Source organism: Corythoichthys intestinalis, chromosome 15 (genome assembly GCF_030265065.1).
Source record: "Corythoichthys intestinalis isolate RoL2023-P3 chromosome 15, ASM3026506v1, whole genome shotgun sequence".
Lineage (NCBI taxonomy): Eukaryota > Metazoa > Chordata > Actinopteri > Syngnathiformes > Syngnathidae > Corythoichthys > Corythoichthys intestinalis.
This window is the reverse complement of record NC_080409.1, coordinates 26303751-26322226: the sequence shown is the minus strand read 5'-3', so window position 1 is coordinate 26322226 and position 18476 is coordinate 26303751. Positions and strand designations below refer to the sequence as shown.

At 39.9% G+C, this 18476-nt stretch overlaps 2 protein-coding genes across 5 annotated transcripts in view; both read left to right on the top strand.

The window, feature by feature from the left end:
* Window positions 1-101: 101 nt before the first annotated feature.
* On the top strand, window positions 102-9860 carry sdsl (serine dehydratase-like). 2 transcript variants are annotated; one of them, XM_057859025.1, is made up of 9 exons: window positions 102-316; window positions 3689-3794; window positions 3879-3915; window positions 4023-4162; window positions 6051-6139; window positions 6230-6463; window positions 6541-6671; window positions 6779-6865; window positions 9389-9860. In XM_057859025.1, exons 1-9 carry the CDS (start codon window positions 102-104, stop codon window positions 9493-9495), a joined length of 1146 nt encoding a protein of 381 aa, XP_057715008.1. In that variant the 3' UTR covers window positions 9496-9860. The 2 variants fall into 2 exon arrangements, with proteins under 2 accessions (XP_057715008.1, XP_057715007.1); XM_057859024.1 differs by having other exon boundaries at window positions 3632-3794.
* Window positions 9861-15871: 6011 nt separating this feature from the next.
* Window positions 15872-18476, top strand: part of syt14a (synaptotagmin XIVa) — a 43313-nt gene continuing 40708 nt past the window's right edge. For 2 of the 3 annotated variants that reach the window (XM_057859910.1, XM_057859909.1), the window contains exon 1: window positions 15910-15968. In XM_057859910.1, the coding sequence (XP_057715893.1) occupies window positions 15956-15968 (13 nt within the window). In that variant the 5' untranslated portion in view covers window positions 15910-15955. Of the gene's footprint in view, window positions 15969-18476 lie in introns of all 3 variants that reach the window. The other variant, XM_057859908.1, reaches the window with a different exon arrangement.

Here is an 18476-nt window from a genome sequence, read left to right as displayed (position 1 = left end):
ATGTTAATAATTTGAAATATCAGCTCTCTGGGGAAGACAACACGGATAGACAGAACGACATAATCTTTGAGGTTTTTGTGTCAATAGTTCTGAGACAAGTTATGACTCAGTGGTTGCACGCATTGAATTTGGATGGGAACGTTGCCCCTTCCAACATGGCCGCCGCTAAGCACATAGTCACACGACACGCTAAACTTGTTTTTGCTCAGCGTCACGGTGGGCAAGCAGTACAAAAGGGGCGTATGCAGTGCTTGGCCTCCCAACCCTCTCCGGTTTGGTTGTCTCCAAATAAACAACAATATTTTTGTGGTCGATGGTAAGTCGACGAAAATACGTTTCTTTTTCATACCGACCTTATTGCCGTAAACACCTTGCATGTTCATGTTTATGCATGTTGGACTCACCTGTTCGCTTCAACAGAATTCCTATCGTCTGGGTAGAATGAGACGAAACTTTCATCGTTTATAGCAGTTATTTATTGTGGTGATTTATTAGTCGAAATCAGTTTTGTTGCCACTGAAGTACAGTTCCTCGTTTTGAGATAAGATTTCTGTTAACAAAAATCTTAAAACGTCTTTCTATGACGAGTGTTTGTACTCTTCACGTTAGTACTAAAACTTTGTATTATTCTTGAATTTATTTATTTATATATGCCTAAATAAATATATCAATATAAAGGATATTTATGGCTGAGGGGTTTAACTAAGAGTTAACTCTCATTATGAATTGACGCAGTTAATAATTTTAATAAATAAAAATTTTAATAATGGCAAGGCAAGGCAAGGCAAATTTATTTATATAGCACAATTCAACACAAGGCAATTCAAAGTGCTTTACATCACATGAAAACCATAAAAATCACATTTAAATCAACACAACGTAAAAACCAAGACAAAAGATCGCATTTAATCACAGAATAAAAATAAATAAATGAAAATAAAACAAAAATAGAAATAAAGCCAAAACTACTACTAATAATAATCATTGAAATCAGCAATGGAGATATGCACAAGAGGAATAGAAGGCAGGTAGATTGAAATATATAGACAGTTATGGATATGCAGTGCTAAACAAAAGCGTTTTTAGCCCTGATTTAAAGGAGCTAACGGTTTGAGCATACTTCAGACGTTCGGGTAACTTGTTCCAGAGGTGAGGAGCATAATAACTAAATGCTGCCTCACCCTGCTTGGTTCTGGTTCTTGGAACATGCAGAAGACCCGTTCCAGACGACCTTAGGGGTCTAGATGTCTCATAGGAATCTAACAAGTCAAGCATGTATTTTGGTCCAAGGCCATTAAGTGTTTTGTAGACGAGCAGTAGTATTTTATAGTCTATCCTTTGACTCACTGGAAGCCAGTGTAGCGATTTCAAAACCGGTGTAATGTGGTCCAGCTTCCTTGTATTTGTGAGGACTCTGGCTGCAGCATTCTGTACTAGCTGCAGCTTCCTGACTGATTTTTTATCAAGACCTGTAAATATACCGTTGCAGTAGTCCAATCTGCTGAAAACGAATGCATGCATAAGTTTTTCCATGTCTTGTTGAGTCAGAAGCCCCTTAATTCTGGTTATATTTTTTAGGTGGTAATAAGCGGATTTAGTGACGGACTTTAGATGGCTATCAAATTTTAGGTCTGAGTCAATAATTACGCCAAGGTTTCTGACTTGATTTGTAGCTGTAAGTGACATTGTGCTAAGTTGGCTGCTTATCTTTGACCTTTCCTTTTTTGGCCCAAAAATGATCACCTCTGTTTTCTCCACATTTAACTGGAGAAAATTCTGGCACATCCATTCATTGATTTGATGAATGCATTTACTCAGGGAGACTAAGGGACTATAATCATGTGGGGACACAGAAATGTACAGTTGTGTGTCATCTGCATAGGCGTGATAGGAGATGTCATACTGTTCCATTATCTGAGCTAACGGAAGCATATAGATGTTAAATAAGAGTGGTCCAAGAATTGACCCTTGAGGGACTCCACACGTGAATTTGGTTCGTTCTGACTGATAATTTCCGATTGACACAAAGAAATCCCTATCATGTAAATAGGATGTGAACCACTGAAGAATAGTGTCAGTAAGCCCTACCCACTGTTCCAATCTGCTGAGTAGTATGTTGTGATCAACCGTGTCAAATGCGGCGCTGAGATCCAATAGTAGCAGAACAGATGATTTGCCTGCATCGGTATTCTGACGAATATCATTTAGGACTTTGATAAGCACGGTCTCGGTGCTGTGTTGTGGCCGAAATCCAGACTGAAATGAGTCAAAAAGATTGTTTTGGATCATAAAAGTCTGGATCTGTTCAAACACAACCCTTTCGATAATTTTCCCCAGGAATGTCAGATTTGATATTGGCCTGTAATTACTAATGGTTGAGGCATCCAGATTAGGTTTTTTTAGGAGAGGTTTTATTACTGAAGTTTTTAAAGTCTGAGGAAACTCTCCTGTTTGGAGGGAAGTATTTATAATCTGAAGTATGTCTGGGGCTATGCAATGAAAAACAGTTTTGAAAAAGTTTGAAGGAAGGATGTCAAGGCAGCATGTTGTGGGCTTTAGTTTCGACACAATTTCTGTTAAAGTGGCATAGTCCAAGAGGCTAAACTGTCTAAGATTGACGTGGGGGACATGTTGGGAGGCATTTAGTGTAACATTTGTTAATCCGGAGTTGCACACAGTCTGTCTAATCATTAGTACTTTGTGTGTAAAAAATGCTGCGAAATTATTACAGGACACCTCAGATGCCAATTCCTGAGGTATTGATGCTTGTGGGTTTGTCAGTTTGTCAACAACAGAAAATAGTGTGCGAGTATTGTTGGTGTTTCGCCATAGTAATGAATATAATAACTGTGCCTTAACGCATGTTAGTTAATAGAGTAATATTTAATTAATATGACATAGATTCAAAATAAAAGTGCTAAATACTACTTTTGAATCCATTATTATATAGAATGTTATTAATCGCAATGACACTCACCACTATATTTTTTTTCCACTTGTTTTTTTATTCAGTTTTGCACTCAGTGTCTTGAAATGACAAACAACAGACCAAAACAGGACACACCAACAAATTAAAACTTTTAAAAAAGAAAGAAAAAGGGGGAATAATAATAATAATAATAACACTAATTACAGTATCAAGGCCCAACCTTCAATTTCCCCTCAATCATCCGGTCTACATGTCAAAGTTCTTGTTTATCATTTCAAATTGGTGTCCTCTTACACAGCTAATGACTTTGACTGCATATTAATTTATTGCCTCACAATGACGGCAATAGACGTCTAATCCATTTGAACTGGGAGCTGGCAGCTATTGCGTTGATATCATGTATATTATACAAAAAAAAAAAATGCAAAATTTCGTGGCAGAAGGGTTAAAAAACAAACAAACAAACAAAAAAAAACGTTTTCAACGTGGTTTAGCCATGTGTCAGTAAAATATGTCAATAAATTAATGTGAAAAATGTAGTCAGCAGTTACTCATTAAAAGTAATTTGTAACAGGGGTTCTCACTTATTTTCGGTTACATCTACCCAAGAAGAAGATAACAAAACAAACTCGTACGAATCTATATGTCAATTTAATCAACATTAATATGTTGTGTTGACAACTTGATTTATTTTCTGTTCAGTATAACCTGTTGCAACATGGCTGAACATTTCCATGTAAATACTCCCTTACTTGAAAGTGCTGCAATGTCCAAACGTGTGGGAATCACTGTGTATCTGAAAATGGAGAATTCGCAGCCCTCTGGTTCTTTCAAGATCCGCGGCATTGGATACCTGTGCCAACAGGTATACACTTTGGATATTACTGCATGAATCATGTGGGGAATTATAGTATATTATTTCATGTTGTGCTTATTCTTTCCTCTGCAGCTTGCATCACAGGCCAAAGGATTTGTCTGTTCCTCTGGTTAAGTTACCTCTTAACTTTCATGGTGTCCACATATCACAACTTTTACATATACTGGTAGTACCACACAGTGGATGTTTGGATTGTAACATAATATGTCCTTTCAGGAGGAAATGCTGGAATGGCGGCTGCATATGTAACACGAAAAATGGGTGCACCAGCCACCATTATTGTTCCCTCATCAACGCCGCATTTATTTGTCCAAAGACTCAAGGATCAATGTGCTACTGTCAAGATAATAGGCAAAGTATAGCAATCTACATGTCAATTTGGGCATCAACTTTTGTGTTAAATCGTTCTTATTTGAGATAGTGCTGTACAATGTGATAATATATATCACCAAAACGACATAGATGTTTCTAGCGACATTATGTGTCTATCCTCATCGCCATAAAGAAACCTGTTCCTGCAATGCATGTTTTTGCCAGCAGATGGCACCCAATTTGATGGGATTCCATACGCCATAGTAATACAGTACAATAGATTGCTCTCAAAATGTCCTAATCTCCATTCAGTCGTTGGCTGATTGACCTTTCGCAAAAGCTCCCACCCCTTTTACTGTTGCTAATCTGTCAAGCGTCGTGACTCCGACAGCTAAGGCATGGCAGGGAGACGTATACCTGAGTGTGTTAGCGATTTTGTTTTGGAACAATGCCAGTGCAATATCCTCAAGATCGAGGCAAAAAGGTTTACCATATGCAGCGAGGGTTATATTCAATATAGGGGCGAAGTTTGCGAAAGGTCCATTGGCTTCCCCTACTGACCATACATGAGTAATGCATGCAAGACAATTGAAAATAACAAGACATTAACAGTGGTACCTCGACATACGATCGCGTCGACACACGATCTTTTCGACATCCGACGTAATATTTGACTCGCTATTTGTTTCTACATCCGACGACATGCTCGAAATACAACAATTTTTGACAACGCTGCAGTTTGTTTTGCCGGAAGACGGACGCACGGTTGATTTTCTTGTGAGAGAAATCACCACTGGATCCCAAAAAGTTAGTGCAGGTGGAGAAAAAAACAAAAGAAAAGGTGACACTTACCGTTGAAATGAAGCTGTGAATGATGGCAAAATACAGTATAAGCATGATATGTGCATCCATGAACTGCATCGACAATAGGGCCGTAGAATGTCGATCTCGGCCGGCGGTCCTCCTCCATTCGCCAGTCTTTATAAGTTAGTGTGACAATTCTTATTGTGGTAACATCACCAAAGAAATTGTCAGGTTCCTAATCATTTGTTCCATCAACTCGCCACAAGTCCACTTCTGTTGACGCCAGGAGCGAAACAGAAAGTAAAGTCAGCCCCGCGGTGCGTTCAGGTACAGCAAAAAAAAAGTCCGCCAAATTAGAACCCGATTCGTTACATTATTACAGGTATTATTAGTATTATTATTGCTATTATTATATTATTGTTATTCTCATTTTGATTCATAATGTATTTTTTTGCTCTTTGTAATTGCTATTTGCAATGGTAACAGCAGTATTTATTAAGGATTTTATAGAGTTTTTTGGGCTGTGGAACGAATGAATGGAATTATAATGTATTCTTATGGGAAAATCCTGCTCGACATACGACCATTTCGACTTACAAACAAGCTCCTGGAACGAATTAACTTCGTATGTAGAGGTACCACTGTATATCAATAAACTAATAACTTCTAGGCTGCCATAGACAACAATAGACATCCAGTTCATTTAAACTGGGAGGACTTGCTGTAAATGTTCATCTTTTAGCCAATGATTACATGAAAATATGCTAACATAATATACAGCAGTCTTTGAAGTGAAAGCCACTAGTCACAAATATTAGTAGCTAGTTAGATATCTTTACATTTGAGCAAAAATATACGTATATGCCCATCTGCTGCTTGTTTTCTCTGAATAGCTTTAGGTTGCAGCACTACTTGATACATTTAACATTGATGCAGGTTAGTTTATTGTCAATTTAAAAATAAAATGAGTGGTGGAAAAGCTATCATAATTGTTGTACGGTATATTTAAAAATGTATGCACCGTGGGATATTGATATCATGATATAAAACGGCCCATATCGCACAGCACTAATTTGAAAAAAATATATATAGGCTATTAAGAGTAAAACATATAACCCCTGCACACAGGTATGGGATGACGCAAACGCTGAGGCTCTTAGACTTGTCAAAACAGAGGGTCTTGCCTATGTACCTCCATTTGATCATCCCCTGATATGGTAAACAGTAATCATTTATTATTTTCCAAAATGCAAGTTCCACCAAATGTTTAATATTCCAAAATGTTCTTTCTCAAACACACCCATAAGGAAGGGACACTCGAGCGTGATCTTAGAAGTTGCAGCCAGTTTGGGCCCAAATGTCAAGCCTGGAGCAGTGCTGACATCAGTGGGTGGAGGGGGGCTCCTCTGTGGGCTCGTCGAGGGCCTGAAGGATGCAGGCTGGATGGATGTGCCCATCATCGCCATGGAAACAGTTGGGGCAGACTGTTTGAATGCTTCAGTTAAGGCAGGAAGGATAGTTACCTTGGATGACATCACCAGGTCAAATTTATTCTTGGTACTTGGGAGATCTAAAAATATCTCATTTTGACTTGTAATATCACTCTAACACTTTCCAGTGAAGCGAAATGTCTCGGGGCAAAGACCGTTTGTACAAAAGCATTTGAATACTGTCAAAGCAATGAGATCAAAATAATATCTGAAGTTGTGACTGACCAGCAGGCTCTTCATGCTGTGGAGACATTCCTTGGTAAGTTTCTGACTAATAGAGCATTGAAGTTTGTTATTTTGCAGAAACAAACTACAAAGATGAAAGGAGCCTTATTGTATAGTGCTGTTTGTGTCTCTTTTTGCTAGATGAGGAGCGAGTACTGGTGGAAATGGCATGTGGAGCAACACTTGCAGCCATCTACAGTGGAGTTGTGCAACGATTACAGGAGGAAGGTAAGGTAGTAAGTTTTAACGATGCTAGATGTCTAATCATGTGACGTCCAATCATCCTTCTGCCATGAATTGAAATGAGTTTATCACAAGTAGACGCCCAATCTAGTTGAACAGAAAGTTCAGCAACAAATGTTCAACCCTCACACTTAAAATGGATTGGACAGCTACTGTTGTCGATTGTAGCCAATGAATTAATGTGGGAAGGAGTACTATTCGTATTGACGTTCCATATAGTAATTGTGTCGTGGTAATTGTTGCCTCATTACTAGAGCTGGGAATCTTTGGGCACCTAACGATTCGATTATGATTACGATTCAGAGGCTCCGATTCGATTATAAAACGATTATTGATGCACCCCCCTCCTTTTTTTTTTCTCTTTTAAAAAAAAAAAAAAGTTTTGTACATTAGTTCCAAAATTGTTCAAAAATACTCTCAGGCTAAACCACACTACTATTTCAGTATCAAGTTAACATATAGCAGTAAACAAATATACAAAAATAACATTAAATAAAAAACTCCAGTCCCCATTCTGTATCAGCAGCTTTAAACTACATTCAATTAATTTAATGTTGTGAATCAAACGTTAAATTTGTAAAAATTGCTCCCTTTATTCCATAATTTCCCTTTTGTCTACTTTCGACATGTGAAAGTTTTAAAACTATTTTAAAGATAGATTCAAGTCAATATTTTACCGATTTAGGAGTATTTTAGATAAAAAGTTAATTAGGTTTGCTTGGAAGGTTCGCGTGGCACGGTGGCTGAGTGGTTAGCACGTCTGCCTCACAGTTCTAAGATCAAGGGTTCAATCCCGGGCTTCGGCCTTCCTGTGTGGAGTTTGCATGTTCTCCCCGTGCCTGCGTGGGTTTCCTCCGGGAACTCCGGTTTCCTCCCACATCCCAAAAACATGCTTGGTAGGCTGATTGAGCACTCTAAATTGTCCGTAGGTATGAGTGTGTGCGTGAATGGTTGTATGTCTCCTTGTGCCCTGCAATTGGCTGGCAACCAGTTCAGGGTGTCCACTGCCTACTGCCCCGAGTTAGCTGGGATAGGCTCCAGCACCTCCGTGACCCTCGTGAGGAAAAGCGGCATGGAAAATGAATGAATGAATGAATGAATGGAAGGTTCGCTACAACAGCCATGCAGGGAAGTGTACTGCTTTAAGATGGCGGCCGTTTATAACGTCCGTATCTAGCTTTTTGTAGATGTGCTGCTAACACTACCAAATCTATATTGCATCTAGTCCTATATAAATGATATCCACCGTAACATTATATGGATGTACAGCTTTTCGGCAGCAGTCAGGTATGTTGTTGTGTTTTTTTATCTCGTTGCATGAGTTGAGCTAGAGCCATGAGTTGAGCATTGGCATTACCCGAGGGGCCGGGTAATTGGAAGCATGATGTTTAGCTACTCTCGCTCCGTTCCGTCCCGAAGACCGCGCGGCGCGCTGAGTGTTGTGTACTTCGGCTTTACTTCGCATATTTCAATAATCGGAATTTGGATATTTGTGAATCGTTCTCGAATCTTCCATGGCCGAATCGCGAATAATCTAAGAATCGGAAATTTTGCACACCTCTACTCATTACACTGTCTTTCTTTTCTGATAGAATTCAGTGAGATATTACCCATTTAGTGAAAGCACACATTTGGCTCACATTCAAACTTGCAGCATTAAAAGGTATTAAGATGCCAGAAAAGAAATACTTGGAGACCCCAATATAATTTAATAGTAGTTACTTTTCTAATTTCCTTAAACATCTTCATTTTCTTTTTGTGAAGCAAAATACTGCTGCCTTTTATTTTTGGTAAAGATCAGTCAAGCAATGATCCAATGCAATTAATCGAAATGAAAAACAGCAAACTTTTACATACTATGCTGCTTTGTGAAAACAGGTTTTCTACAGGTTTTGTTAAGGGAAATTTATAACTTTGAAGTTTTATAGTACACTTAGAATTGAATTTAATGCCAATTTCTGTGCATATTTCATGGCCAACCTCGCGAAAAACATTGTTCTCATTCAAATGTCTAAAATGTTTCAGCAACAAAAATGTCAAAATTGCTTTTTGTGAATTGTGACATGTCTTCAATGTGTACATAATCTCATATTAAATCGATCGGCGGCCCGTGAATCGAAATCAAATCATAGCAGACTATTTATTGAGGCAAATATTGTGTCCAAGATTTAGATTTCGAATTGCCATAAAATTAGTGATTTCAGATCTCACCCTCAATAAATGAGCCAATGTTGTTCAGCTACACTTATGTTGCTTGTCAAATTTAACTCCTTGGCTGCCAATTTTGGTGCTAGACATCCAATCGTTCATTCGCTGCCACCCTACCAGTTCAAATGGATTGGACGTCTATTAGTGATGAACTCATTTAAAATCACAGCAGAAGGATGAAAGGAGCCACATGATTAGATGTCTACCTCTGTCAATGGCACCCAAGGAGTGAGTGTGAGGTCCTATAAATTAAACCCTGATAAAATACGGTACCGTAATAACGTGTTTAACCCATTTTAGGTCGTCTACCGCCTCTCATGGGTCCCCTGCTGGTTATCGTGTGCGGAGGCAGCAATATCGACACGGAGCAGCTATCAATTTTGAAACAAAGGCTGCAGACCAAGTAAATGTTTTGCACAGGAATCAGGAAATAATATGAAACTGTCATTTCTATGTAGAAATGAATACGGTTTTAAACTTGTTTTGATTACCTGAATTATAAAGGTTTAAAAAGCTAAACAAATGAAATTTGTATAGAATTTTTTTTTTTTAAATAAGGAACATTCCAATGTATGTTTTTGTTTTAAAAATTAATTGCCATTTTTGCCCACATGGTGGAGTAACAGTTCAATCAAATACAAGTCATTATTGCAGGTAAAAGATGAATGTGTAGCAGTCCAATCAAATACAAGTCATTATTGCAGGTAAAAGATTAATGACACCTCACAGCTAGTCTTTTCTATTAGCGATTAAAGGACATTACCAAACACTTGTGCTTCATTGTCTGTTCTTTTTCTTTAGATTACGATAAAAGGATTGAGATTTTACAACTGAATAGAGTGTCAGTCTCGCACGAAAGCTTATTTTCCAACTACGCAGTCAATTTAAAAGGGACACACCTATTATACATGACTTTAATGTGAAAATGGTCACTCAGTGTATTTAAATCCGTACGTAAATGGCAAATGTCAGGTATGCACATACACATACAGTAATACACACTGATAGACTTGAGCACAAGTACATGTGATAATGGGTATTAATGGCGTCATGAGAAAGGAAGGACCATTAACACTGTGTATAGTGAAGATGTGGTACTGCTGACCTTGACTCGGGACGTCGTGAGTCGGTGGGGAGAATACTTCGAAGACCTTCTCAATTCTACCGACACGCCTTCCCTGGAGGGAGCAGAGTCTGGGGACTCCGAGGTGGGCTCTCCGATTTCTGGGGTTGAAATCACTGAGGTGGTTGGAAAGCTCCTCGGTGGCAAGGCCCCGGGGGCCGATGAGATCCGCCTGGAGTTCTTAAAGGCTCTGGATGTTGTCGGGCTGTCGTGACTGACACGCCTCTACAACATCGCGTGGACATCGGGGACAGTGCCTCTGGATTGGCAGACCGGGGTGATGGTCCCCCTTTTTAAGAAGGAGGACTGGAGGGTGTGTTCCAATTATAGAAGGATCCCACTCCTCAGCCTCCCCGGTAACGTCTATTCAGGGGTGCTGGAGAGGAGGGTCCGTCGGGAAGTCAAATCTCTGATTCAGGAGAAACAGTGTGGTTTTCGTCCGGGCCGTGGAACAGTTTACCAGCTCTACACCCTCGGCAGGGTCCTCGATGGTGCACGGGAGTTCGCCCAACCAGTCTACATGTGTTCTGTGGATCTGGAGAAGGCGTTCGACCGTGTGCCTTGGGGAGTCCTGTGGGGGGTGATCCCTTGGTAAGGGCTGTTCGATCCCTGTACGACCGGTGTCAGAGTTTGGTTCGCATTGCCGGCAGTAAGTCGAATTCGTTCCCAGTGAGGGTTGGACTACGCCAAGGCTCCCCTTTGTCACCGATTCTGTTCATAACTTTTATGGACAGAATTTCTAGGCGCAGCCGAAGCGTTGAAGGGGTCCGGTTTGGTGACCTCAGCATTGCAACTCACCTTTTTGCAGATGATGTGGTGCTGTTGGTTTCATCAAGCCATGACCTCCAACTCTCACTGGAGCGGTTCGCAGCCGAGTGTGAAGCGGTTGGAATGAAGATCGGCACCTCCAAATCCGAGCCCATGGTCCTCAGTCGAAAAAGGATGGCATGCCCTCCCCGGGTCAGGGATGAGATCCTGCCCCAAGTGGAAGAGTTCAAGTAGCTTGGGGTCTTGTTCATGAACGAGGGTAGGAGGGAACGGGAGATCCCACTGGAGACAGCGTCTGCAGTTATGCGGACTCTGCACCGGTCCGTTGTGGTGAAGAAGGAGCTGAGCCGAAAGGCGAAGCTCTCGATTTACCAGTCGATCTACTCCTCCGCGTTGAGAGGAGCCAGCTGAGGTGGATCGGGCATCTGGTTCGGATGCTTCCCAGACACCTCACCGGATAGGCGTTAGGGCATGTCTCACCGGCGGGAGGCCCCGGGGACGACGCAGGACACGCTGGAGAGACTGTCTCTCGGCTGGCCTGGGAACGCCTTGGGATCCCGCCGGAGGAGCTGGTTGAAGTGGCAGGGGAGAGGGAAGTCTGAGCTTCCCTGCTAAAGCTGCTGCCCCCGTGACCTGACCTCGAAGCAAGCGGAAGAGTATGGTCTGGTCTGGTCTGGTATGGTATGGTATGGTATGGTATGGTATGGTATGGTATGGTATGGAGAAAGGATTGACAATCTGGGATACTCACATTTGTTTGGTGAAAATAGTATCATACTGCAAAAAAATCAGTCGTACCAAGAATATTGCTAGTTTCTAGAAAATATCACACCACATTTAAAAAGTATAATTTAAGTAAGATATAAAGGCTTATTTAGAGACGCTTTTTACTTGTTCCATTTTTTTGTTTGTTTTATGCAAAAAGTAACTTGTTTAAAAAAAAAAAAAAAAAAAAACATTTCTGCGGTGGCTTTCCGTTGCAGCAATGATAAAATGTTTTCATGCGAGGTGGCGACTACCTGGAAATAACTGGCTTCCGTTTTTCGCCACCATTACTACACTTTTTAAAAAATTAAGTCCGTGTATGCGGTGCGGTGGTTGAGTGGTTAGCACGTCGGCCTGACAGTTCTGAGATCAGAGGTTTGCATGTTCTCCCCGTGCCTGGGTGGGTTTTCGCTGGGTACTCTGCTTTCCTCCCACATCCCAAAAACATGCATTGTAGGCTGATTGAACACTCCAAACTGTCCATAGGTGGGAGTGTGTGCATGATTGGTTGTTGGTCTCCTTGTGCCTTGCGATTGGCTGGCAACCGATTCAGGGTGTACCCCGCCCACTGCCCATAGTAAGCTGTGATAGGCTCCTGCATCCCTGCAACCCTCGTGAGGATAAGCTGCTTGGAGACTAAATGAAAGAATAAATTCCATGTAATTTAAAAATATATATATATCTCTGCTTGGATGTACATGATATATTCTTTGTCTGTCCCTTTAAATCATCCATGCAAGGTTATTGATCTGGAAACAATACCTTTCTCAAAATTAACGATGGGTTGTGAGAACCTTAAAGTCCTTTATCCATCCATAATGGCTTCTATATATTTTCTGGGTCCTTTAGACAAATTAACTATTGGATGAGAAATCAGGAGCTCACTCTCCATAGAATGTCATGTAATGGGCCAAGCAAATGTCAATCCTACTTGCTCACATAGAGCTATTTTCACTCACTGCCCTTGAGTCGTAATGATAATTGGCTTGTGGTTTTGGATAAAGGTTATATTGCAAAAGCATTGATCATGAACTCATAAGCTGCCAGTGACTGTGATGAATGTCCAAACCACTTAAAATCAGAGGGCTGGTAGATAATGAACATTACTACTACATTTTCTTTCTGCATGTCTTAATACCTTTTTAATGCTGGAACAGCTTGAATGAAAACCAAAAATAAGCTTTGACTAAACAGGTATTATCGGAGTGAATTCACTCACAAATGTAAGACCGTCTCGCGGCTGTAAAAACAATTATTGCACAGTGACTATATGAAATGTTAATGCAAACATCACGCCTTCCCACATTAACTCTTTGGCTGCCATTGCCAGTGACAGACGTCCAGTGAATTTGAAGTGGGAGGGATGGCAGGGAGTCAGTGAAAGTTCATTCAAAGCCATCCTACCAGTTCAAATGGATTGGACGTCTACTAATGATAAACTCAGTTAAATGCTACAGGTGCTGATAACACCTCAAGGTCGCACTTGGAGAAGACATGACTGTACTGCTTTTTATTTGGTCAGTGCTTAATTTGTAAATCATAAGGTGTCGGAACGCAAACAGCGCACTGATGACGCAGAGATGACGAGATGGGCACAGGTCCTGGAACATACGCAGAAAATGGTGCTGATAACAACACGCACATGCCCAATTGCCATGCTGTGGGACTCAATTTCAGATGATATCCATGGTATAAATGTTAGGACAACAATTTACAATTATTTAGGGTATACTCTGCACAGCACGGGCAATTGCCCACATAATTATAGGTGGGTTTACAGTAACGTACAGTCTAACTTGTAAAACATTAAATAAATAAATAAATAAAATAAATTCTGAGATTACAATAATAACACAAACCCATTCTTTTGCGAGTTTCATGCCCCTCCCGTCTTCTCTGGCCCCAAAGTTCCCACCGCCATACAAATTGTGCAGCCCAAACCCGAATTTGCCATAAGGGTACTGGCCTGTTGCTCCGGCTGTTGGTAGTCCACCTGGCTGACTGCTGGCGCTGTAGCTGGCCCCCACTCCGGGTGGCGCTGAACCCGACCAGCTGCTGCCACGGTAGCAGCCTCCTGCCCCGGCTTGGCTGGCTGTCCATAAACCTAGCTAGAGGCTGCGGCGCTAGCCTCCTGCTGTTAGCATGCCTCCTCCATTAGCATGATTGCTGCAGCTGTCCTCATCGCCAGTTGTTGCTTTTCTGACTCGTTTTGAACCATCTCCCTTCTTTTGGAAAAAAGACAGTAAATGCAACTGTCTTTTTGGCATGTTGGAATACCGTTTGATACTGGCTGCTTGCTCCCCAGATGCTGCAATTTCCAAAGTTTTTTTTGTTTGTTTGTTTTGTTTGTTTTTTTTAATATCAGGGGCATGATTTGTTGGTCTAGCTTTTCAGTGCATCAACAAATCGCGACTCTTTCAAATGATGCAATTTTTTTATGAACAACCTGCAATTATTGGGATTTGTTCTGTAAATGAATTCATGCATTTTCATTTTTTTTTTTTATACTGTAATGTCCGTAACTATGCATGGTCCCTTTTAGAGATGCTGGGACTGGAGAGCTGTGAGGTAGTAGGAAGCGAGGGGGAGACGGGTGAGAAGCAAAATTTAGCGGTTGAATGTGGCGGCAGTCCGCTGTAATTTTGTTTATTGTTTTCTTATAGTTGCCACAAAAAAGTGGTGAAAGCCATTAACGACTCCTCTCCTTTTTTAACCGCCATTCGAAGCTATTACCCAAAACATTTTTTTTAAAAACTTTTTGACAGTATTATTATTTTCTATTCCCGAGAGGTGCTGGATCTGCCCAAATAAGTCCCGCAACACAGAGAGGCCAAAATCAAGAGGTGCCAAATCTTTTTCTGGCAGGATCCGGCTCAAATTAACCCCTGTATTTGCTATCTTTTCGAAATGTCAACATCTTTAAAGTTTTCAGTGGGAATATGAAGTCATCCATTATGTACTCATGTAGTCTTCAGCAAACATTGGTATATTTCTAAAAACAAAAAAATAATTTGTTTACAGCAGTTTTGTATGAGTACCGCAATGGCTCTCTGATGATAGTAGTGCTGCAGCGATTAATCTATTAACTCGAGTATTCGATTAGAAAAAAAGATTCGTATTAAATTTTTCTGCTTCGAGTAATCGTTTAATTAAATAGCAGGTAATGGTTTGTATTGAAAGTGTTTGCATTTAATTTTATTGATTTGGGTGGATACACTTCCCATCTAGTCTGCCTCATTTCACATGGCTGAATCCAGTTGCTCCCTGTTAAGACCAACATAAAAGTTTTTGTTTGAGCTAATGCGTTTTTTAAAACGCATTTGTAATTTAATTCATAGGTATATTTAGCCGTTTTTTGGGGGAATATATGTCTGAACCATTTGTTAAGAGCATTGAGGGGAAAAAAGCGTAAGCATTTTATAGCATTTAAGCTAGCGGACTTTTGGTATGTAAGTTAGCCAATTGTTCTTTTGTTGTACATGGATCCTCATTTATTTATTTATTTTTATACCGTTCGAGGCTCAGCACAGGTATTTTAATTTTTTTATGTTCCTCATCCGATTTCTCGATTATTCGAACTAACTAGTTTATCGATTAATCGACGACTAGAATAATCGATAGCTGCAGCCCTAGATGATAGAAAAATAATTAAATCTACCAACTGCATAATGTGCTTCTTTTAAAAGAAATTTTAAATATTGACTTAAAATGAACTACCAAAGAAACAGACATGACTGCAATGTTTATTTAACACTACTAGCTTTTTACAATGTATATGAATAGGTGTGTGGATGTAGTAAAAACATATAGGTAAACTGAGGAGGGAATTTTTTTTTTTTTTTTTTTTTTTAATGCAGGTAATAGGAGTGAATGGAAATATTTTTGTGGGAGTTAATGTTCAATTGGAAATTAATAGAGCTATTGATAATGTATAGGAAATTTATGGGTGAATTAAGTTTTGTTTGTTTTTTTTGTTGTTGTTTTTTTTGCAAAAAACTGGCTGATAACTTTTGAGTGTGAATTATGTGAATCGGACAAAAACTGCGGGACTGAAGTAGCATTAAAAAAAAAAAAAAGTCGACAGGAGCAAAATACGAATATTAATGGACGAAACCATCATCCCACACCGCCCTGCTCCATGCATTCTGTTTCGCAGTGGTCCGCCCCCCCTTCTTCACCGCCAACCTTGGTTGAAGCCAAAGCACAACATCATGGCGATTGATGGTAAGTCGGCGGAAAGCGCTTCTCTTTCTTCATAATTAACCTTCACGGCCTCAAACGCCTGCTGAGTTGGGACTTGTAAAGGTTAAAATGTCACGTGTTAGCTTCTCCAGCGTGGTATAATCGTCCTCTTTTCTTTCCTATTGTTAGCGTTTTTTTCTGTGGTAGTTTAGCGTGAAGTCATATCTCATGTTGGTGCTGAAGGGACAGCGCTGCTATTTGCATAAAAACAAAAAATAACAAATAAACGAAACCTTAAAACGTTTTTCTAATACCTTCATATCAATTTGGCGTTTAATTCTGACATTACAATGAGAATGAGTGTTTTTACACGTTACCTTCCTGAAGACTGTTTATGTAAGTTTGGGTTGGCAGCTTTGATGTTTAATTGCGTGTTGTCTGAAAGCTTGCAGAATATAATTAATGTAATTCTAGCATTCTCTAGAAAAGGGCAACATAATCAAACAAAAAGAAACGACCAACTTTGTGGAGTAAAAATAATGATTTGCTGCTCTTAGAAATATTGCTTAGCAGGCTACAATGTAGTTAGATTATTTTGTTATCTAATACATAGGCCTGTCGCGATAACAAATTTTAGTGTGCGATAATTTATCTCATAAATTTTTGCGATATGCAATATTATTGCGCCCCCCCAGTTTAAAAAAAACAAAACAATTTACAATAACACAGTGAGAATACAGTATATATTAATAGATCACGTACACCCATTTAAACGTGATAAGAAATCACAACTAAAAACAATAGACCATGCCTCTTAAGTAAAAGACAACAATATTAATACTGCACAGAAACACATAATAAATAAAATGTGTTTTCCAAAAAAAAAAAAAGAACTTTTGAAAATTGCACTTAATAACTTAAGCATTTAGGCAAATGAAAACTTTCCCCCTCATAATTTCTGCAATGGCGTTCCATAGGGATGCAAGGATACAGTTAAATCATGGTTCGGTACGATTTTTGATACGGGGGACATAATTTTCGATCCGATTCAATACATTTAATGCTCTGGGGGAAAAAAAAAACTTTTTTGTTTCTTTTTTTTTTTTTTTTTTTGCAAACAAGCAAAAATTGCCATCATATAAACATGCATTTTAGTGCATAATATCTTTTAGCTTACTTCTTACTGATCTGAAGAAATTTAGTATAAAAGTGCTGAGAACAATCTTTACTGTTTGTAAAGTGAGGCGGGGCACACTGTTGATTGCTACAGCTCTCTTAGCAGCTAGGTTTACTACATGAGCAAGACATCCTATTTGTGGTCTAAATCCATCTGTGTCACGTACTGAATTAACAATATTTGCAGCATTATCTATAGGCACTGGTATGGATTGATTTGGCCTTGTTAACTTCCATTTAGTCATGGTGGTTTATAATTCATCGATGTAGTATATGGACTACGTGTCCCATAATCACTCTGGGCTCACGTAGCCAATGGCATGGGACGTAGCACATCTAGTTTGCTATTTCATGATCTCTAGTGTGTGCGCGCATTAATAAAGTTAGCAAACACCACAGAAGTCACGTCTGTTCATTAATGCTCAACACCAGCAAATGAGAATCGACTTTCATAAACAGGACGAGTTTCAAGCACAGCACTCTTAATTTGCTACTCAAATATCTTGTGTTGTGCCGAAAAATAGCCGCACCGCGTGAAATGTCACCCCTGACGGGAGCGCCCACACATCAACAACACCGGCACGCCGGAGATGGTCCGCAGTCAAACCGGAGCACTGACGCGGCCGGTATACGTTGAACAATAGGATATATGGGAACGATTGGCTACGGTGCTATTTTTTGCCGGACCTGGAACGAACTTCAACGAAGATGCATTTTGCGCACTTGGTAACTAGGAATCCAAACTTATAACAGCATGTCTGCCGCACGCACGTGCACGCAAGGCGATAAATTGCAGCGGAAAAATTACCGCCTTCATTTTTATTTATCGTGCGATAAATGGAATTTATTGCATATTGCGACAGGCTTACTAATGCATACAATAGGCTGAATCTTCTTGAACTGAGATAGCGAACATTGAATCATCATGTTTAACTGTCATTGATGGCGATAGATCGAACGCTCACTGCCAGTCCCCAGTCCAATTGGATTGGACGTCTTTCACCGTCAATGGCAGGCAATGAGTCAAACCAGTCACTAAAGATGGTGTCCAGTCCTTTTTCACAAGACCCTGAAAAAGCACAAGAGCTGCCATTGGAACTGATCGATCTTCAGTGTGACTCTGTCTTGAAGAAAAGTGAATGTCTATGAAACTGACGGATTTTATGCTTCACCTAAAGAAAATACCAAATATTCTGAAGATGGAACATAATATGTTAACTTCTTTAGCTTGCGTAGTGTATGTGAGTGGACATTTAGCATTATAAACACCAGCAAAGCTCATCAGAGGTCCACATAAACTTGAGCAATACCTCGGACCTATCCTGAGAATCACTACAACTCAACTCAACTTATCCTGACTTTGATGCACTGGCT